Source organism: Aquila chrysaetos, chromosome 21 (assembly GCF_900496995.4).
Source record: "Aquila chrysaetos chrysaetos chromosome 21, bAquChr1.4, whole genome shotgun sequence".
Classification (NCBI taxonomy): Eukaryota; Metazoa; Chordata; class Aves; order Accipitriformes; family Accipitridae; genus Aquila; species Aquila chrysaetos.
Window position 1 is genome coordinate 7711842 of NC_044024.1, and position 22354 is coordinate 7734195.

Below are 22354 nucleotides of genomic sequence, written 5' to 3' on the forward strand. Positions count from 1 at the left end.
GTCCTCTCTAGTGGAGAGATTTTTTTGAAATGTTAGTTAAAAGCAAAGCTGGTGGAGTGCGTTACTGGAGTCTCTCAGCCAGAAGAAACCTTCACACCAAAATTAGTTGTTGTTCTGCCAGTGACCATGTTTCTTTAGCAATGGAGGTTGGGTCCCTGTGAGCCTCTTTCTCCCTCTTTCTCCATGCTCACATCTCTTATCTGCAGTGGTGTGCAACAGAAGAACAGCCTCTGGCTGCTAATTCCTCGGGGTGTGGGACTCTGCATTCCCTTGGGGGACTTTAACCTGCTGAGAAAACACAAGGGTGGCCAAGTTGGGGGACACCCCTTGTGATACCTGTGACCGAAATCTGCTTGCTGGAGGAGCTGGCATCGCAGCGGCAGGGGTAAGGGAGTCACCGAGCTGCTCAGCCCGGCTGGGGTGTCTGGGAAGGGTGAATTTTCCAAGCAACTTGGACACAGGGGGACAGAGTACACTATTAACCCATTTGCCTTTCCCTGAAAATGTTTGCTCAGGGGATTTTTCAAGGGAGTTTCCTGTATTTAGTTGTGTGTAGGCAGCGGGTGCTGAGGCCGGAGGTTCTTCTACGCGGCTCAGCTGGGCGCTTCGGTGGCCTTCTGCCCAAAAGTGTCCCCTGTCCGAGGGAGCGGGTTGGGTTATGGTGGGGAGCAGGCAGCAGCTCTTGCCCTGTGCTGGGACAGGCTGTCCTGAGGTGATCTTAGAAAATACCTTACTTACAGCTTTAGACTGAAATCTGCTTCTCGTTGCTCATCTCAGAAATATTTCTGTGCTGGCTGAGGTCTGGTGTTGGGAAGGACGGGCTGGTTTTTGCGTAGAAGGTTTTGCCGGGGCTATACATGGGGTGTTGTGGACTTTACATGCCTGTGCTCTCCCCAGCCAGCAGACCTGCATCCAGACCTGGGCTTTGAGCTCTGCAGATGATGCGTACCGCTGCATGGGAGCTGGGAGAACCCTGCTGCTCATCGCCTGGAGCCTCTGCCCCCCTCCCCAGCTCCCTCATCTCTTGCAAGTAGACAATATCTTTTTTTTTCCCCATTTTAATTACCAAGCGATATTGAGGTTCAGTGGGGCTTTTTAGTGTTTTTCCCTCATTCACCTGGAGATTTGCAGATTTTCTCTAACTTGTGGGGACCGTGCAGGTGCTGGGCTGCAGGCAGGGCTGATCCCCAGCAGCTCGGGGTGCTGGGCTGTGGCTGTTTGCTGCCTGCTGGTGATTAACTGCTGCTGCTCAGGAGCCTGATGCCGCTGGGTGGTTGATAGCAGCGAGCACTGTGTGAAGGACATGTCGGTGAAGCGTGCTGTGCTCAGACTGTGTCTTGCCTTTAGGGACACCGTGCCAGTCGGAAAGTGTCTCCTACTCGTTGGAAATGAGTCATAAGGACGCTGCTGCTCATGTTGCTGATGATTGTAGGCCATTTCTATTATTAATATTATTATTCAACTATTATTTAATAATCTATCTGCTGTAGTTTTGTTCTCCTGTGACTCCCTGCACCCTTTCCGCAGGCTGGCTCTATGACCACAAGGCAGTCTCAGCTGCTTTTGGTGTAACTGTTACGCTGCAGTTTGCTGAATTGCTTTGAATTATCCAACATCTAACCAGCGAGTTGTTCACCGGTGTCTGCCTAAATTGGTTAACATTTCATTTGGGCAGTTAGTATTTTTCTTTTTGCAATAAAGTTGACTCAAAGACTTGTGCATGGAGCTGTTACGTGGATTGCCATCACCCTTTCGTGGTAAGAGAGCGATGCCAGTATTGCCTGTACCCTGCAGGGGATGGGCAGTAAGTGGCAACCTGTTTTAAAGCTTAGTTTAACCTTTCAAAGTTGGAAACGGAGACCAGAGGTAGTGAGGCAATTCATGATGACTAAGTCAGGCTCAGCAGCTGATGGAGCAGGTTGTGGGGAGCTGCCTGCCCGGGTGCAAGGGCTGGAGGGCAGGTATGTCTGTTTTGTGCCATAAATATTGGTGCCTGAATCATCCCGCTGGTGTCTGTGAATTTACTCACGTGTCCAAAGGTCATGTGAAGCCGTGTACCCCATGACTAACTTGTAGCCTGGGGAAACGGTGAAACGTTCCTGTTTTAAAAGGTCTCCTCTGGCCCCTGCCCTCGCCCAGCTCCTGTCTGGCAGCAGCAGTGGCTGCTGGGTCAGGAAAAGCTTGTTCTGCCCGGAGGCTGCAACAACTTCAATATTAATGCATTAAATATGCATGTATGCAATATATACACATTAAATATGCATGTATGCAATATATATATGTGCATTAAAAATATATATATTTATTTTTGCTTATGGGCTCTTTCTCGGGCTTAGCCAAAATCCAGGGAGCTGGTGGTTGGCACAAGGGACCGCTTTGATGGCTGCAAAGTGCATTTGGCTATAGAGCTGTGTGCCTGCAGGTAGGGCGGCGGGGCTGGGTGGGGAGAGGAGCTGGTCATTACACTAACGAGGGGCTCGGTTGTAGAAAGGAAGCAGTCCTGGGTTGTGCTTTCCCTCCCCTCCATCATTTTTCATGCTTTCATAGGGATGCTCACTGCCATGGAAGCTGCTCAGAACCAATACTCCTTATGCAATTCCTTCCGCACGTGATTTGCAGTATGTCTTTCTCTCTCTCGGCTACCTGTTGCATCTTGCTGACTCCAGTCATTTTTTTTCCCAAAACTTTAGTAATTTGGTTTGAGATGGAATTCCAACCAAAGCCAACTTAGTCTAAAAGCATGCCTACTCTCAACATCCAGCCGTAATTGATAGCGTTTGTAGTTCAGAGATGTTTGTCCTGCTCTCCTTAATGAAAGCTTAATGTACTTATTTTTGATCCGGCTGTTTGTAAAGGGCTTTTTGTTTTCCTCCTGCAGCAGAAAGGAGGGGTAAGCACCTGCGAGGCTATCGTAGCTGGGTATTTTGAGAGCAAATCTGGCTCGTTCTGGGTATTTTGAGAGCAAATTGGGCTCATTATTTTTGTTCATGACTTGAACAAGATTCCTGTTAACCTCCTTTGTGGCCTTGGATGAGTAATGATTTGCTGTGGGCTTTTTGCTCTGTGATTTCAGCTGAATTTTGCAGGATCTATAGGTGAAAGGGCCCTTGGTCTGGCCCTAGCCTTGCTTTCGTGGGGTGGTATGCAGCGGGCTTGGTAATTTCTAGCTGTGTATTTTCAAAGAGTCAGGAAGCAGTATTTAGGTCTGGCTTATCTTAAAGTATGCTGTATGCCCTTAGTGAGATTTTATAAGACTATTAAAGTGGAAAACAGAGGCAACGCTAGCTTGATAGATGTAATTTGTTTGCAATATTGTGGCAAATGCACTGATTTGCAAAACAGAGGGATCCAGTTTTTCTTGTACAGTAAAGGATCTAGAAAAGCTGAGTAAGATGTGCAACAGGCATGACTAGACAATTTGAAGCATTTCTTTGGTATGGCAATCCAAGATCTTTTCAGCGGTAATAAAAATTAAGTACTGCTAGACTGCAGCGACGCTGTGCTCCTTCACCTGAGTCTCAATTGGCTTAAGGGAGGGGGGGGGAAATCTCACTGCTGAGAAATTAAATGGGGGGGGGGGGGAAATCCACTTTATGAGCAGCCCTGCCATCTTTTAGTATGATTTCTGTGTAATTCCTCCCCAGCATTCACACAAAGCCAAGTGGCTGCTGCCTGTAGGGACCAGGGGGGATGTAAGGTCCTGAGTGCTGCTCAGGGCTGGGGGGGGGGGCTCAGGCTGTACTGGGGGCACCTGCTCAGCAGCAGCCGTGGTCTTATGGGGGCTACAAAGCCAAGCCTAAAATGCAACATTGATTTTTTTTTTTTTTTTTTTTTTTTTTTTTTTTTTTCCCCCTTGGCTTGCAGGGTGGTGTTTTGCATGCTGGTTTTCTTCACTCTGAGTTGTGGAAGGGTTTTTTATTTATTTATTTAATTTTTTCCCCCTTCCTTCCAGCTTACCTTATCTTATAAATGTTTGCTCAGGGAGGGAACACAGTAAAATTAGCTGCGATGCCCAGAGGGCTGTCGTCCTTGTATCAGCCAAATTAATATGCGTCATTTCTGTGGGGCGGTTTCTTCCAGTGCAGTTGAATGGATGGAAGTGGGACTTTCCGCTTGACAAGTACCGTTCCGGTAAGTGCAGGGTGGCAAGATCAGATGTGCAGAGAGAGGAAACCTTGGGTGAAGGTGCTTGTCTTTAACTGTGAGAGCAGGAACGCTCTTATCCCAGTGCCCATCTAGGGAACGCGGCTGGTGGGATGGCGATGGCCGTGAGTCACATCCTGGGGTGCTGGACTCTTCTCCCGCACAGGATGGGCTCGCTTCTGCCGCTGGCGGTGCTGGGATGGACCACACCGAAACCCCTCGTGCACCAAGCCCGGCATCCCACGGCCAGCTCAGACCTCGGCTCCGTGTCCCTGTGGATAAGCGGATTTCCCTCCCGCTGCAAAACCCGGCTGCTGTGTTGCTCAGCACGGGTGCTCGGTCAGCCCCGGGCAGCGTGTGCTTTGCTGGAGCTGCTCTGCGGCTACGTTACCCAGGCCGGCGGGAACATGAGCCAAAAGGATTTCCTGAAGATAAACAATTCTAGGCCACACGTTGAGGATTTCTCTCCCGACTGGGTGGATTGCACTGATCCAGTATCCTAGTGTAACTGTGCCTGCAGCCGCAAGGATAAATCTGTTGGTTACTGTAGTATCTGGAGATGAAAATACTCCAAATGGGGTCTGGGGTGTGTGGAGCTGACTTTGGCTGTGGAGCAAGGGGTGAAGTAGGTGATTTCCCCCTTTCTTCCCCCTTTTATCCCCTGCTACTTCTGTGGAAACATTTCTCTGCAGTACGGCAAGGCGAGGGTTAGAAAATGCACAGCTTTTACTTCTTTGGCGTCAAAAACTTAATCTGAACCAGCGTGAGCGAGCAGCATGGGAGGGCTGGGACCCCGGGTACCCGCTGCGGGGGCTGAGGGCACCCCATGATGCTGGCACAGGGCTCGGTCACCTCGTGATGCCGGTGTGGGGCTCAGTCCCCCCCTCTACAGCCTGGACCTGCCATCCCATCCTTCCTGGTGGCTGTTCCATGGGAAATACAACAGTCTCCCTGGGGAAAAGCTTGACCTGGGGGGATGCGGAGTGGGCAGGCCTGGGTGCCAGCCCTTGCTTCTGGGTTGCTGCGGTGATGGGCAGGGGGGTCTGCAGCCTCTGCCCCCCGCGGGTGGGCAGCCGGCCGGGGGGAAAGGGAGGAAACGGCTCTGGGAAATGGGCTCCTCGCCAGGCAGCTGGCAGCCTGGCTCCGAAATGCTGGGAAAAGTTAAAAAAGGGTGAAACGTTTGTAGGTGGCAGAGGTCAGAGTAATGTCTGGCTGAGCTGGGATGCATAACATAGTATTTAGGGGGTTTTTTTGTTTCCATAACTGAAGAGCTCAGGCTTTTGGAGGACCAGAAAGCAGCGGGAAAACCAACAAATTATAGCTCTGCTGGCTGATGCAAGCATTGACAATTGCAAACCTGGAGGTTTTTTTCCAGTTTGCTCTTACTTTAATTTTCGCCAGGGCAAATCACTGCTCTGAAGAGCTTGCTGCCCTGCTAAAATAGCTGCCAATGAGCAGACATATGTGCACAGCTTGAGCCGGGGAAAGGAAGGAGGAAGAGGTTTGAAGATGGGAAGACCTTGTTGTATTTGCTTTGTGACCTCTGCAAAACATTTGGCTTTTATTCAAAGTCCTTTTTCTGTTCTCAAGTCTGAAGTGTTCCTATGAGCCTGAATTTTATATGCTGGCAGCATGCTGGTCGAACTTTTATTTTTGGCAGTCCAAAAGAAAAATATGCTGCCTGTATTTCAAGATGAGCGATGGTTTCATAACCCCGGCTGCCAACAGGGCAGGGAAAAAGAGTTGAGATCCTGAAAACTTTCAAAGGTCGGTGGTTATGTTTGAAGAGCAACAGATTTTCCGCAAAACAGCAGCACTGAAATAATGCTATCCCAATCAATATCTGCTGGCTTTGGTCTGGGTTTGGCTTTCTGCATCATATATGAACCTGACTTTCTGCAAAGCGCTGCTGAACTGAAGCTGTGATTATGGATGATGTGGCATATTTGCTGGGAAGATGCAGTGTGTGTGATTTGGGGGTAGACTGCCTCCATATTGAAAAAGAAAACCAGAACCGAAGAAACCAAAACCCACACCAAAAAACCTCTTTTCGGCTGTCACCCTTGTGTATGGCGCTCCCCGAGTCTGGGAGAGGGCTGGGGCCTCCAGTAAATTTATTATCTGGGGAAAAAACTCTTGTATTTCCTCTCTCCACCCATCTTAAATCTTTCAAGTAGCCCTTTCCCTTGTTCTCCCCGCCCTGCCATGTCTCTGTCTGCTTTTATCGGTGGCTTTATTGGCTAAGTCAACTTTTCCAGGAAACTCAGCCTGGTTGGGCTCTGCTGTTCTCCACCCCGTCGTCCTTGGGGAAGGTGACCTTCCTGCAAGCCCATATGGTGAGGCAGCACATCCTTGGGACAGAGGGGACATGGGGACGGGCTCTGGCCAGGCCCCCTCGTGTCACTGGACGCACCTCGACTTGCCTTAAGGATGGTGCGATCTGGGTTGATGATGCTTTGCTAGAGCACATCATCCACTGCTTTGTCATCCCCAACGGGGACCGGGGATGAGGTCTGGGTGTTGAGCCCCATCATGTGTTGACCATGGTTTAAAAAAAAAAAAAAAAAGTATTGGTGCTTTTCCCGTGGCTCCTCTTCTGCTCTTGCTTGTTCTGCTTGATCTGGGGGCTCGCACGGCTGCCCCCCTCACCCCGGCAGTCACTCCTTGGTGATACTGTTCTCTCTCTGCTTGAAATATCGGTAGGGGCTTCAGCCTCAATGGAGAAGGGATGCTGGTTTAAATTTTAACCTTTTGCTTTCCCAAGGTATCGACCTTCCCTCTTCTGCTTAGGGATGAGCAACAAAAGTTCCCTCTGGTGGGAAAGGAGCTCGGAGCTGTGCTCACCTTCAGCCCTTGCTCTTGGACCTGTGGGCTTTTAGTATTTTAAATGCAATGTTATTTGGTTGTTTTGTTTTTTTCCTTCCCCCTGAGGACTGTGCATGTTATTGACCCTTTCCTGCAAACGTAGGGGAGAACGGTGGGGTTGATCCTGATCGATGGAGTTCTCCCTATAAGTCAGGAGATCTGCCTAAAAATGTGGTCTGTGTCGGTAAGCATAGTCTGAGCTGCTAAATTATTAACCGTTTTCTCAAAGCATTGCTTGTACTTGCATAGAAATGACTAAGGACAAAGAGTAATAGAAAAGTTGGCAAGAAAAATCTCAATTAAAAATATATTGGTTGGGCAATGAGATCAGTGTGCTGAGCGACTTTTTGAGACTGCCAGACGGTTTGGGGAGGTTATGGTAAATTTGAGGAGGCTTTTTAAAATTGTGGATGTGGGTTTTTTGGTTCTTCTGGGATAAATGAAACGGGAGCTAGAACAGGCTGTTTTGGGACGTGGTGTTATTTTTGCAGGCTTTTTTTGTAAATCAGGTTGTCTACTACTTTTATGATAAATGGAACAATACAGGAGTGATTAGACTTTAAACTATTCATGAGATCTAAGCCAAGTAATGTGATTTACTCTTTCTTCTGCATATATTTAATATAAGCTGTGATTTCATTCAAATGTTTGAGCTTTGTACTTGTACCGTATAATTATCTCCGGTTTTAGCAGATGATTTTTTTTTTTTTTTTAAAAATGCCTGTGGTTTTTATTAAATCTTTTTTCTATGAGTTATTTGTGTTTACTTTGTGGCTTGAAGATATCTTCAGCAAACATAAAAGGAGTCACTTTTGATTAGTTAGTTCTGGTTTAGGTGCTTTCTGAAACTATAGTAAATCAAATGGTGGGGTTTTTTTTTTTTGCCACTATTTTTTTTCTGGAAACGGGGCCAGCAGGTAGCCCAGACACTTGTTTTCCATATGGGGGATATACTTAAACACTGTGTTTTGCAGCTGCCCTAGAAATAGCCCACTTAGATTGGCTCCTCGTCAGCAGCGGCTGCAGAGCACATGTTCACTTCTCCTCTTGAATTCAGTCTAACTCCATTAATTTTTACCCAGGCTTGCTAATTTTTACCCAGGTTTGCAACTTTTATCAAGTGCTGACGGGGTCCTGGACATGGTGCTGTGATGGATTCCCAGAAATTTGGGAGGGCGGGTGCCTCTCCATGAGGCAGGAGTGAGCTGCTGTGCTGGGGCAGGACACGTTTGTGGGAGAAGGGCACAGATGGAGAGGGAAAGAGGCATGAAGAGAGGCTTGCCCAAATGCAGGCAAAGAATTTGGGGAGTGGTGTGGGCTGCAAATGTCATTCTGCCATCTCTACATAATGCTCCAACAGCTTCAAGTCATAAATGATGTCGGGTCATTAGTTGCATCCATGGGCTTTTTTAGCCCTGGTCTGATGCCTTCAAATCATACCTGTTCCGAACTCCTCAAAGAAAAGTTTATAGCAGAATGCTCAGCTGACCTTCCCGGGGCACATCAATGTGTGTAGACGGGCTTTTTAAATTTGGACAACGTAAGAAAACAGCCATTATCACTACTGCCTTATGTTCAGAACTGCTGCTTCTGGCAATAAGTGGGCTTTATACGAAGTTGAAAGTACAGGAAGGTTGGGTTACATCAAAATATTTAACAGAAAGACGTTCTGTATCTGAATTTCTCCATGGCATGAGGAAGGCCGTACCGCAGCAGCAGCACTTTGCCCTGCGGTGCGTGCAGCAGAGCGTGCGTGCCCGAGTCGGTGGTGAAGATGTGGTTATTTATTACTGCAGCCTGGGCGCCTGGTCCTGCCCGACGTGGGAAGCGAAGATAGATAGCGAGCTGCCAACTTGGAAAGATGCTCCTGGCAAATCCACTAGCCTTGTCTTTATCTCCTGTGATTTGTGTTTGACTCTCTGGCTGTTGTCTTCCAGCTGAGCTCCTTCAGGAGGAATCTGGTTTGGATGCCCTGCTGAGTGGTTGACTCACTGAGGGACTTGTTTAGACTCTGGGGGAGCAGAGCAGGAGCCCTGAACTGAAGCTTGAAACGTTGTGGGAGAGACCTGCATCTTTGGGGCTGGTCTTCAAGTGATGCAAACAGGATAGCAGCTCTTCTCAAAAAAACCTCTTTCTCCCTCCTCTCGATTCCCATGGTGCGTGGTGTTCCCTGGGGTGCTGCTGTGTGTCTGCCAGCTGCTGGGAGCTTTTCTGGGTTGTTCGGGCATGGTATGGCAGAGAGGAGACTGGGGTCACCTACCAGCATCCCCAGATCCTCGTGGCTTGGTGGGAGGATGCAGTGCAGCTTCGCACCGCGCGGTCCCGAGGCCGTGGGCAGTCTGACACCGCTAATCCCTACGGATACCTCTGGTTCTCCCAGTGCTCCTGCAAACACCACGCCTCGGGCAGAGGGAGGTCATAAAGTGCATATGGGGGGAAGGCAATTGTTTATTTTCTTAAATAATCCTTTTGGCAGGCTTGGCTCTAAACAGCAGAAGAAACTCCAGCTTTTGCTTGCACTGGGTGACTCCTACGCCCTGCAGCATGGGCTTTATAAAACCCCATCAGGCAACGAAGCAGCTGTTTGAATTGTATTCAAGTAATATTTTTTTTTTTGCCATCAGAATTAAAATTTTGATGAAAGGTGGTTTGGAAAAGCCATCTAAATCCTCTCCCTGCTAATCTGCATATTTTATAATTTTCCCAAAAGCCTGGCAGTTCCTCCCTAAATCTCTCTTAAGTCTCTGTTGAGAGCTGTTATTAAGACTTAGCAATCTATTAGCAACCTGGCGAGCCGTTTGAGGTGGGCTTGTCAGAATAAGAGCTTTTAATTGCCAAGCTGAGCCAATGCCTCTTGCTGCAGGCATCATCGTGGTGTGTGCTTGCTTTCTGGGAGGTGAAAAAAATAGAGGGATGTGGCATGAAGCCTTCCAGCCGCTCACGTGGCTGTGTGATGGTGTGACACCGTGGGGTGATTGAGGGAATGGGAAATGAAACACCAGGAATGGTGGAAGTCTGGTTAGACCACAGAGCGAGGACTTCTCCCTCTGCTGCAGCCACAGAGGGCTCTGATGCACCGTGGAGGGGGTTGCTGTCATCTTTGTAGGAGATGCTTCAAATAAATAACTGAAGGGGAGTTGAGGGTGGAAGCCCACCTAGGAGCTGGTGGTGATAACTCAGTGGGACTCAGCTGGCTAACACAGCACACCTGGGATTTGGGTTCTCTTCTGCTCTGGGGCTTCATGTGCTCCATGCTCCAGGTTTTCCATGGCTAACTACAGGTAGTCTTGCAGAGTAAATGCTTGTGTATATTTTTCCAGGAGTGTTTTAACCAGAGCTTTGTTGCTTCCATGCCACCCCGTGTGTTTGGTAAACCCTCACCCCTGCTCCTTCCCTCCACTCCGCCAGCAGTGCGGGCAGGGGAAGCTCTCCTTTTCTCCCCGCGCTGGAGGGATGCCCAGCTCCAGCTCCTGCCCGGGGACGTGACGGGGACTTCAGGCTTGGGGACAGTCTGTCTCTGCTCCTCGGCACTGCGGTGACATGGATGAATGGCTCTGCCTCTCACTCCTGGGGCGCAGGTTGGTGAGACCTGCGGTTGCCGCCTCCTTAATGCAGCAGGTACATCAGGGAACCTTTTTTGCGTCTGGCTTCTATTTCGTAAGATGCGCTGTTTGCTGCTGCAGAGGGTGATGCTGAGGCTGGGAGGATGGTCAGCCCGTGTCGTGGTGGTGGCAATCCCTAGCTGGGAGCGTGTGCTTGCCCGATCCGTGTTTGGGGAGCCAGTGGTGTGCGGTGGGAGCAGCTGCTGGTGGCTCTGCATCTGCGCGATGCAGGGACACGGCGCAGGGGCGTGAGAAACTTCCTTCGTCTGCTCTTAGCGTCAGCCGCTGGAGGTTTGAGGATGGCTGTAGCGAGAGCGGTCAGCACGCTGAAGTGGGTTTAGGCATGGTGTAAAAACACTTCTTTAATTAAAGATGCTGCAGACGTGGGTGGGCAGCAGGGGGAAGGAAGAGCTGCTGCTTCCTTTGGGCAGACCCGGCTCCTGGTGCAGCAGGATCCGTTCAATTGCCGCCGCTCCAGGTACATGTATAGGGCTGGCTTAGATTTTTATTTTTTAATTTTTTTTTTCACACTTTCCCCAAGCAGCAGTTAGTCCCAGGCCTTGCTGTCTTAGCATGGTTGTTTTCAGAGCACCTTTTCTCTAGCTGGGTTTTTCTTGCAGCTTGACAAGCTGCCTGTGATGGGCCCTTCGCACAACCAGGGCATGCCAGGAGCATCTGCCCGTGGCGGGCTGAGCCCATGCCGGGCAGCTGACATGGGATAGGGATTTGGCATTGTTGGCACCTGCCCTGGTGGGGTTTCAAAGCAAACAAGCTCTAGGGTTGAGTATTAATAAGACTAAGTGAAGTATGAACAGCATCTGCTGGCGTTTTAGCAGTTTTGCTGCCTGCTAATGCCCTTGAACCGTGAACAGTGACAAATGTCTTCCTTGCTCATGTTTTAAAATCCAAAACCTTAACTCTAAGAAAACCTTAGCCTGGCCTAAGGCCACTCCTTTTTCCCCCACTCTATTGGCTCTCAGTGGGCATTTTAAATTCACTTTGTAATTTTAAGTTCAACCTTGCAAAACGCTTCCTGGTGCCAGCCAGGTCTCCTCCCTTGGCTGTGAGCATCTGTGGCAGGGACACTTTGTTATATGCAAGGTAGAACTTGGACAGAACAAAAAGCCAATTTTTGAACTGTCGCACAGTTCGTTTCTTTTGAAAATAGACTTTTCTAATCCACTGAGAACCTTGCATGTGCAGGGCAGCCCAGAGCTGGAAGCTGATGGAGACGGAGCCCATGGTGTTGCCCCATCCACCTGAGAGCCTTCCCCAGGGCTAGCAGGGACCTGCATTGCCTCTACCTTCTCATAAGTTTGCAAGTGTTTTTAAATGAAGTCATAGGAAATTGGAAATACGATATTTGAGTTACATTTAAGTAGAAAAGCACTGTTACTTTCAGTATATTCAGATACCTTGTTTACTATGCATTATTTTAACACGCTCTCCATTGGATTGGGAGGATCTGTCTTTAATTTGCTGGCTGCTGTGACCTCCTTTGGGAAGCCTGCAAGGTCCGTGGGGATGGCTGGGTCTCTGCTAGAGCCCCGTGTTGCCGGTCACAGGCGTCTCTCATGGCTTCGTGCAAGGGATGCTCTCCTTTCGTGGAGCCGCTCTGCTTCCCCTCTGTTTGAGTTTATTCTGCTTTAATTCCCCTCAGCCTCCCCTGGCTGCTGTGGAGCAGAGGAGCTGTCGTCAAGCCCCTGTGACACCAGGTTATCATTCACTTGTGACATCTCATTCTGCTTTAATATAAAACAAGACAAGCTGGCATCCCCAGCACCCCATGTGTCTTTTTGAGGAGTTTGTGATGTGAAACTGTCTGCTTTGTTATTTCTCGTTTTATCTGAGGTGTTAAAATAGCACAAGTATACCTTTTTTTAAAGCTAAATCCCAAGTCTGTGCACCGGTGTGGTGGTGAGACGTTTTGGGTGGACTTGAGGGTTTGACAGGAGAACAAGTGTAAAGGAGGGTGCAGTTTCCATCGTCCTCCCTGGGGTAAAGCTTGGAGCCGCTGTAGGAACCCAAGGCTGAAGCTGTCTCTGTGCAGTACGTGCTGGTGCAGGAAAAAGTTTGCTGTGTGCAGGTAGGGCTCTCCAGGTTGGGACTAGGAAGAGGTGTATAGAAGATAAACTATATTCCTAATGGGTTGAAGTGTTTGATAAAGATACATTCTCCTTCAAGAAGGAAAAATTGCCTGGTAGATGGGCCCAGGCTGCAAACGCAGGCAGCAGTTGTCCTGCATAGGGCAAGAATGTGGTGGATACGAGCAATGACCTGTCCCAGTGGGGTGTAGGACAGGCTGTGGTCCTGGGAGTTGGTGGCTGAGCAGCAGTGGGGACCCCAGGTTGCAAGCTCAACATTGCCTTGGTTTTGCTAAATGACCGTACATGCACCTTTGTTCTCCGCACTGGGGTAGAGAAATGAATTTTTGAGGTTCCAGCTGCCTTATTTCCACCGAACAGCACGGTGCATTCAGAAGCTGGAAGCTTTTAGTACAAATATTTGACTGTTTTTGAGCTAGAAGCTAACTTCCCTTTCCTGATTGCCCAACAGTGTGCCGGGGAAGAGAAGCGGGTCGGTACGCGCACCGTGGTGGTTGGGCACCGTCCGGTTTTGGAAACAGATGCGTACGTGGCACAGAAGTTCTGCGACAACAGGATCGTCTCCTCCAAGGTGAGCTTGCGCTGCTTGTCTGCGTGCATCGTGCATGTGTATTCCCTGCTCGTGTGTTCACCCTGATTTGATTTGATGGTTGGTTTTGAAATTGAGAAACTCCGAATTCCCCAAGGCTGGATGTAAAGGTCCCTTTGCAAGTGGAGCAGCCTGGTATGTACCTCACGCCACAGCTCCAGTCTCTCTATTAGTCTTTTTTTTTATTCCTATCAATCCCAGTGGGGGTGCACACAAGTTCCTTTCTTCTAGGCTGGATGAGAGCAAAGCACATGGACATATTGGTTTTGTGGTGGGGTTTTTTGTGTTTGGTGTTTTGGGTTGGTTTTTTTTTTTTTTTAATGTTTTCTGGCATTCCCTTTGGGAAGAAAGGACAGGTTAAGTGTAGTACAGCACGAGACAACAGCAACTCACATTTGCAAAAGGGGATAGGGATTATTTTGTAAATGGACAGAAAAATACGATTCCTTTTTTTTTTTCTTTCTGTTGTTCCGTGGGTTTTTTCTCTCTTGAGATAGGACAAAAATAACCATGCTCTATTTATCCCTTTGGATGAAAGGGGAAACATTCATACGGTATTAATGCAGCTTTTGTTTATGGTGGAAAACTGTGATGACACCCATCTGCCTTCTGCTTAGCTTTTTTCCATGACATTCATGAAGCTATTTCAAAAGATTTGAAGCCAATTCAAGTAAAATATCAAACAAGTGGCATCCAATATTGTCAACACAGCTGGATACATACTATGTTGCTTAGGATTCATGATGCTCAGCATATAGTCAGGCTTCAGTTTTACTGTACTTGAGCTGTAAAGGGGGTTTTCCTCTCCTTTCAGTTTTTATACAGCTTGGATCTTATTTGTTTTTATGTCTCTGTGCTGTCTGAGTTTATATTGGGGAAAAGTTTTAAGTCTAACCATGTGTAGCATTCCCACTGACGTTTCCCTGGCACGCAAGAGACATGGAGTCGTCTTATCTGACCAGACTCTTTTTATAATTAGGCGGATATTGGTCTTGAGACTTGGCTGCTTATTATTCTTTGCTTATTCCAGGCAGACCGAAAGATCAGATATTAGACCCATTATTTTCCATGTTGTTCTTAAATTCCACATTTTCCAAAACAAATGATTCAGCAGCCTTCTTAAAATGATAATGAAGCACAACCTAATAACAGATTTGTATGGGCAGCATGGTGGTTTTTTTTTTTTTTTTTAACAGAAGAGCAACTCTAAGGTGGCTTTTGGAATTTGTTTGGGGAAAAATAAATCTCTGCACTGTGCATTACATCTTCATGAGATCATGTCTCTCCAAACGCCTATCTAGAAGTTGTTTGCTGAAATGGTTCCTGTTGTTTTTATCTTCTTCTACTCTTCACCATCTCCAACCATGTGGTTTGGGTTATTTTGACAAAAGAGAAATAGTTGCCTACTTTAAAGCAAAGAAATTAAAACCCTCATGTAACTGTGAGATGCTTCCAACTGTTCAATAACCAGTGGAGAGAGCTGGAGCTGGAAGCTGAATCAGGAGCTCAGTGGCATCTCAGCATCCAGCTGCATCGCGCTCCCAGTTTTAAAGCGTGGACCTCGACCTTTGTCTGGAGCATGCCAGGGCTGCTCAGGCAGCTTGCTGTGGTGCTCCTCGCTGGGTTAAAGGGAAAACTCCTTTCCTATTTTGTGCAGATACTTCCCGTTTGGTAGCCAAAGTCCCCAGTAAGCCTCATGTCTTGGTCTGTTTGTGAGCCCCCCTCTCTCCCTGCAGTACACCCTCTGGAACTTCCTCCCGAAGAACCTTTTTGAGCAGTTTAGAAGAATTGCCAACTTCTACTTCCTCATCATCTTCCTTGTGCAGGTAAGAGCTTTGATGCCAAGGGTAGATTTTATTTACCTACTGGTGGTAAGCACAGCTTGAACAAGAATTGAGGTTCAAAACTGACTCTGGTGCTTATAAGTGGTATGGTTGTTTGTTTGTTGGTTTTTTTAATTGGAAGCTGTGTTATAATTCTGGCACACTGTCCAAGGCATAATAACAATTAAAATATTTGGGCCTGTCTGAGATAATTGCTTCAGCAGTCAAACATTAAGAAAACATCTTAACTCTAACCGTTAAGATCAGTCAACCGGTAAAAATATATTTGATGCTACAGAATTAAGATCTATTTTTTTGTCATCTTTATTACTTCTGCTGCATAACTCTGTATTTTCCCAAGTTTCATGATATTTGTATATCTTAGTTATAGTGAGTTTCAAGGCAAGCAGGAGAGATAGGCTGTACTCAGTAAAATTGAGAAAATGCATGAGCTTTGGGAGAGTGAAGCTTCAGGAAGCTGCTCTGCACAGACAAAATAGCAAATTTTATACACGGACAAACTTTTTCTGCTCTGCTTTGAGGCTTTGGTTAAGGGGCAAATCCTGAGCAAACCTGAATACTTGTTTTCTGTTCTGTCAGCCAAGAAAAGCGGGCTGTCAGAATGTGTTGGGGCGAAGGGAGTTTGGGAGAATCACTGCAGTGCATTTACTCACCTTTTAAATCCTCAGGCCTGAGGCTCAGCAGACAACCTGCTCTAGGGCTGAAAATAGGCATCAAAAACTCTACTCCAGCAAATTAAATGGCACCGTGCAGCTACTGCAAACAGCCTGCTGTTAGATGGCTTCTCTGGGGTTTTGGTGGTTCAGGGCTGGGGTATTGCTCTCTTCTGGGCTGCATGTTCAAAAGACAAGCATCTAAAATATTTCGTCCTTACAGTAAAGAGTTATGGCTTATAGTCATTCCAGTGGCTGACGCAGAAATGGGAGATCCCAAGATAACGGCCGTGGATGGCTCCTCCTGGCAGTGTTACATGAAAGGCCAATTTACCCCGGCATCAGCTGGCTCGCCTCCATCTCTTGATTTCGCTGGCGTTGCTCCATTTTGTCAGACTGAATTTGTAATTTGCCTTGAACTGAAGCGATGCCCTGGAGTCGGGATGTCCTTTTTGTGTAGCTGGCCATTTAGTGACACGGTATTACATTTTATCTATTGACCCTCTGGCCATGAAGAACATGGGATATTCTTCATTATACTTACAAAACTGGTTGCAATTTAGCTGTTTACCCATTTTAGGCACAGGTGTATGCAGGTGAGAGAAGAGCGTGGCTATTACTCCTTGTTTTTATTCTGTGAGCATCTCTAAAATAAGGAAGCAACCCTCATGCTCTATTAGAGAAAAAACAAACCCAACCAAACAAAGCCAACCTGACAGCACTAATACACTTGCTGCCCTATAGAGTAACTGATTGCCCCTGAGCACTCGTTGTTCTGGAAACGTCACTTGCCTTAAAAAAGCACTAGGGCCGCTCCATTCATTTAAAATACCAAGGGTTATACCTTGATAAATGGCATCTATAGCTTAAATGTTGGTGCTTATCTTTAAATTAAATTAATGGAATTGCCCTATGTGCTGCATTAGGAGTGAAGTATCACAATGCTTGGGGAATTGCCTGGTGCATCTGCTCTACCTGCTGCTGAAACCCTTTATCAAAATGTCTATTACTCTGTGACTCCAAATTCAGCTCTTGTTTTGGAGAGAGAAAGTACATGCATTAAACATAAAACACCTATTAGCGTGCTAACAGGGTCGCAAATAGCTGTTTCTTTGGTGCAGCTATTGCAACACTCAAAGGAAACTACGAGTAAACTCCTGGTGGAAATGGCTGGCTTGGAGTAAGCATAGTCCAAGCGTGTTCGTGGACAGACCAAGCTGTTGGCAGTAAGCTAATTTAGGAGGTGCCAGGAATGAAAAATGTCCCTTTTAATTGATGGAGATGATTTCTGGACTGTGGTCTTTAGTCTCCTAAACAATGAATTAGGAAGAAACTATTAAGTAACAGGAGGATTTTGTGACTTTTAAGTGGATCCAAATAAAGCTGTTGAAGTCCTAAACCAGCTCAAAAATAGCTTCAAAGGAGTCTGCCTTTGTTCTGGCTCGTTGCTCATGTGTCCCTTGGCTTTCCACCAGCCGCAAAGGGGAAGAGCAGTGTCCAGCCGTGGGATGCGCAGGGAGTGCAATCTCCAAATACATAAATGAGTTCTTCCAGGGACTTCATCCACTATGTGTGTTCATACATCTATAATACAGCATTTGTGTGGACAGAGATTTTATCGTTTGTTTAAACAAATACATACCACTGCCTCTTGTCCAGTGCAGAAGACTCTCCTGCTGGGCAGCTGGAGGTCCTTTCCCTTGTCCTTCTCAGCTAAAAGGCAAAGTTCCTCCTGTATTCCCAAGATGTGTCCAATTTTGTGCCAGATAACTTTTGGCTGACTGGCCTAAACTTCAGTGATGCCACTCCAATGAGTGTCCATCACGTTGCGTGGGATGTGTCCATGTGACACTTGGCACCATCCTCGCTCGAGGTTGTTCCTCCAAAGTCTGGTTTCTACCAGACTTTCCGTTTGTAAACATTTTACACCCCTTTGAGTGAGCCAGGGCTTTGCGTTCCTGGAAATATTTATTGTGTTTATCTTGGTTTACCCTCATGCTACTTAACTCATACACCGCTTACCTGGCTGCTTCTTGTGGTGTGTCTCTTCCACTGCAATATCTTCTGGCTCTTTGCTCTTTGGGTCCGGTAGTGCACAGTAATACTGCAGTGTATAGCATTTCACAGAGTTAAAAATTTCCACGTTGCTTCCTTCCAGCTAATAAGAGCAATCCTGTCCTTAACGCAGCTTTTTTACGGCAGCCTAAAACAATAAATATACAGATGCTGCTGTTTGTGAGCGTGCCAGGGAAGCACAAACAAGCGGAGGGAAACAAAGTCCCTTTGTGGGGACACAAAGCCTTTCTGCTGAGCTTCCCTGTCCCTTTCATCACAGCCCTCACCATCTGCCTCTCGTGCTCCCGTCCTCTCCGAGGACAGCAGGAAAAATGGCCAATTTTGCATGCCCTGGTTTGGAAGGTGGGGCAAGTGTGCACTTCTTCCTCCTCTTATGTTATTCCCTCCCGATTATGAACCTGTTCTGCCATTCTTACCCTTCGGGCTAAGTCATGATACAGTCAGAAGAAACAGCGGTTTCCCGCAGCCCGAAGGTTTAATTAATGATGAAGGGACTTGGTCTTTGCTGTGGCGCTGGCTCAGCCGCTGCACCGAGCTCGGGAAGGATCCAGCTATCCACCCCAAGGCCCCCGTGCCGTCACTGTGCTTAAATTGTGCGCTTAACTCCAAATTTTGGAACTTAAAAGCAACATGGGGGTTTCTGTTTTGCTTAAATATTCATGTTCCGTTCTGCCATGTATTTTGTTAGTAATTTGGGCTGGTGCATGTTATTTTTAACCTCTGAGTGTCAGTGGTTCAAGACGACTGGTGATGTCCTCCTCTCATAACCAGCCATGTTTTAGGGTTCAGATGTGCTCTGTCCTCACTACCAAAGAGGAGGAACAACCCTCCTGGGGCTCGGTGAGCAATAAGCATGTTTTTCACGTCATGCATTGCTCCTGTCTCTCTGCCCCATCCTCCTTCGCTACCTCAGTCCTCTCCAGCACATCCCGTGGTGGGAGCAGGCTTGTTGGCGCCAGCACTGGGAGTGATTGCGTTTTTGTAGCCCATCCCCAGCAGCCCATTCATCCAGGCTTTTATTTCCCACTAGACCAAGGTCAAATTGAGGTTTTAAGCTACTTCTGAAAGGGTTTTTTTCCTATCTAAGGACATCCCATGGTCTTCAGGAGGAGAGATTATAGTCTGCTCAGGCTGCCTGTGCTGGTCCTTCTCATGTGCCCCTTCCTTCCCTCCTCTGCTGGGCTGTGACTTACCCCCAATGTACGCAGCACCCTTTTTTCCCTGTTACCAGAGGTTTTGTTTCTTCTGCTGCCTGAAAACCAGTTGTCAGCAGTACATTTTTTTTCTCTGCAGGTGATAGTGGACACCCCAACCAGCCCGGTGACCAGCGGCCTCCCACTCTTCTTTGTCATCACTGTCACCGCTATCAAACAGGTAAAAATGTCAGTTTGGGGAGAGGAGGATGCTCTTTGGGACATGTAATGGAGGAAATGATGAGCGTGTTTTTGAATATACTCGGAAGTCACCAGAATGGGCTGGTAGGTTTGGTGAACCCTTCTCAGAAGGTGAGACGCGTATACTGGTGATTTTCAAGAGAGGCTGCATGTTGAGCATTGTTATTAGTCTCTCGTTTCGGCAACGTAAAGCATCTCTGTATGTACTGTTGTAAGCAAGCCGTGAGGGTCAGTAAAGGTTACCTCTGTAGTTCTGGCTTTACTTGAATTTTTCTGCTCTCTTTATAAATGCTCTCTGAGTCTTTGCAGAGACGTGCTCCAAATATAGCCCACGCTCTGCTCCCGTGTTGGTAAATGAAAAAGACAGGTTCTGTTCAACCACTCAGCTAGTCCCAAAAATATGTAGTCCTCATCTTCTTGCAGTGTTAAAAGACCTTTTTCTTCCCATCGTACGCACGTGTGCCATTTAAAATTTCCTGTACAGAAGGATTGAATAATAAAAAAAGTTTCTTTTGCAGGGGCCAGAAAGGGAGAGCTAGAGTAAAATCCATCTGCTTCAAATCTGAATGTTTTATTCTTTCAGTGAAGACTGAAGAGTCTCATCCTGCGTTACCATAGGAAAGAGTCGCAGGGTGCTCAGTGTATTATTCATATTATCAGCCTGTCCTTGCCAACACTGAGAATAATAGAAACATGTTACAGTAGTTTAGCTGCTCGTTGCATGCACTGCATATAGATCATTTTTGTGTGTTATTTTAATCTGTTCTGAATCTGTCAAATATGCATATGAAGTTTTTAAAATAAATTGATTCAGTCTTAGCTACTCTGGTTGATGTTTTGTCAGGCATGAAGGAGGTCTGAGGACTGCTTAATTTATTCATTTTTTTAAATCTCTCCCTCTCTGTCCCCACTCATCCTCTTTCGTTAGTTTACTTGCTTCGTTACGAGTTTGTGTTGCATGTATTTGTGTGCCTAGGGATACGAGGACTGGCTGAGGCACAGAGCTGACAACGAAGTGAACAAAAGCAACGTCTTCATTGTCGAAAATGCAAAGCAAGTGCAGAAAGAGAGTGAAAAAATCAAGGTAACTGTTAACAGAGAGCTCGCATGTAGTTATCCTTGAAGCCGATGGGAACACAAGGGTGTGTGGTAAGGAAGCGAGGGCAGGAGAGGAGGGATGTGCTGCGGTTAGAGCTGCCCCGGCGTGCTCACTTTCAGACGAGATGTTCTGAGAGCTGTTCCCAGTTAAGGAGTGAAGCTGCCTTTGTTTGATTGCTTTTGAAAAGCTGTCTTGCAAAAGCTGTACTGGGGCTGACAAGTGACAGATCTGTCAGCGTTTTGCACTTCTCCAGGACAGGCAGTCCTCTTCTATTTCCAACTCTCCCAAGGACACCAGGAAAGTACACTTAGCTTTGACGTTAATTTATAACACCGCACTTCAGACAAGTACAGTCTCTTGCTCCGTCAAGATGTAGCAGGGAAATAAATACTAACCGTGCCACGTGGGAGCTCTGAGTTGGTGCTGGGCTGGACTGACGTGTCGGGCTGTGGAGTGATGCTCGGGGACCTGTGCACCTCTTGAACCCTGATTTCCCTTTTAGCCAAGGTGATTTCTTCTAGGCTTTGAGAGAAGCTAAATCCGTAACCATCTAATAACAGCCGAGAGGGCTTTTCATGTAAACATTTCCTTTCTTCCAGGTTGGAGACATAGTAGAAGTGAAAGCAGATGAGACCTTCCCCTGTGACTTGATATTTTTGGCCTCGAGCAGCATTGATGGGACCTGTTATGTCACTACCGCGAGTCTTGATGGCGAGTCCAATTTCAAGGTGATGGGGATGGATGGGGCGGCATTCGGGAGGTGGTACTCGGGTGCCCGGAGCTGCCACCGAAGCCGGCGCTTGTGCGGGGGTGGTGTGTGCTTAACTGGGGGATGCTCCCACAGAGCCCATCCCCGTGGCCGCGTGGCTGTATTTAACAGCTCTTCCCTCCGTCTGCTCCCAGTGTGTCAGCGCTGAAGCTCCCTGGGGATTGTTTGTTTTCCGTTTTGTCTCTTTCAGCCATTTCTGCTGGCGCTGCCCCAAATTGTATCGATATCTATCGATACGGCTTCACTGCCTTATTTATTGCCCATCACGGGAAGTGTGTTAGTGCTTCCTTGCTCCAGCCACATGTTGCAAGGTGCGTCGGTAAAGCAGTGACTGCAGCTGCTTCAGCTCCCTTTCCAGTACCTGCCAATGTGTCTGTTATTTAACCAAGCTTTTCCAGTGAGATCTGGGACTTTTTGAGACAGTATGTCTAGATTCATTTGGGGAATTTTTCATCAGTGTGAGAAAAACATTGCTTCTGGGTTTTGTGGTTTTTTTTCTCTCCCTTTCCCTGAATCCAGCAGTGAAATTTAGTACGTCTTGCTCAGGATGAATCTCCCCTTCAGTTTATTTTCTTTCTTTATACATGCCCCACCCCACCCCCAAACTAGAAGCAGCAACAACAACAAAAAAACTTAAATGCATCAGAAGACATGAACATTTAGTTGCACTTGTGTTTGATAAATATTTATACAGATAATAGCAACTGCAGTAGTAAGACTGGAAGGTACTTTAAAATGACATGATTCATTCTGGCACACTCTGAAGCCAGTGGGAATACCATAGTTGGTTTGATATGTATTGTATGGGGTCTGTGGCTTCTCTCTTTATGGGTGGCTGTTAATTGGTACTGGAAATCTTGTGTAGGAGTTGATGCAGTGCTGGTGCACCATACTGGTTCCACTAGTGAAGAGGAGTGGATCTCTGAAGTGGCTTGAGGCTAAAAACAGATAACCATGTTAAATAGGGAATTGCTTATTTGTGTCAGGTGTATTATATCCATAAGTTCACATAACTTTTGCAGAGTCTTGGCTCTTAATAACTTTTGAGTCCGTAAGTGCAGTGCTGAATTTCTGTATCAAGCACTGTGGTGGGGTTTTTTTCTTGGTTTGTGGATTCCTGTAGGTGACTGGGAGCTGTCTCTTGTTTCTTGATGAGATGAAGGGGAAGAGGGAATAGAAAAGCAAGTGCTGTGTGGGGAAATAGGTCTCGCATTA

At 47.1% G+C, this 22354-nt stretch overlaps 1 protein-coding gene across 11 annotated transcripts in view; it reads left to right on the forward strand.

Moving 5' to 3' along the window:
- The window catches only part of ATP11C (ATPase phospholipid transporting 11C), a 58913-nt gene that overhangs the window by 6130 nt on the left and 30429 nt on the right, over positions 1 to 22354 (forward strand). For 10 of the 11 annotated variants that reach the window (XR_005931006.1, XR_003920845.2, XR_005931007.1 and 7 more), the window contains exons 2-6: positions 13167 to 13286; positions 15041 to 15130; positions 19171 to 19251; positions 20248 to 20355; positions 20970 to 21098. Coding sequence is in view for 8 of the 11 variants with exons in the window: in XM_029996669.2 (XP_029852529.1) it covers positions 13167 to 13286; positions 15041 to 15130; positions 19171 to 19251; positions 20248 to 20355; positions 20970 to 21098 (528 nt within the window). In the remaining 3 variants the exon portion in view is untranslated. Of the gene's footprint in view, positions 1 to 7062; positions 7193 to 13166; positions 13287 to 15040; positions 15131 to 19170; positions 19252 to 20247; positions 20356 to 20969; positions 21099 to 22354 lie in introns of those variants that run through there. The other variant, XM_029996657.2, reaches the window with a different exon arrangement.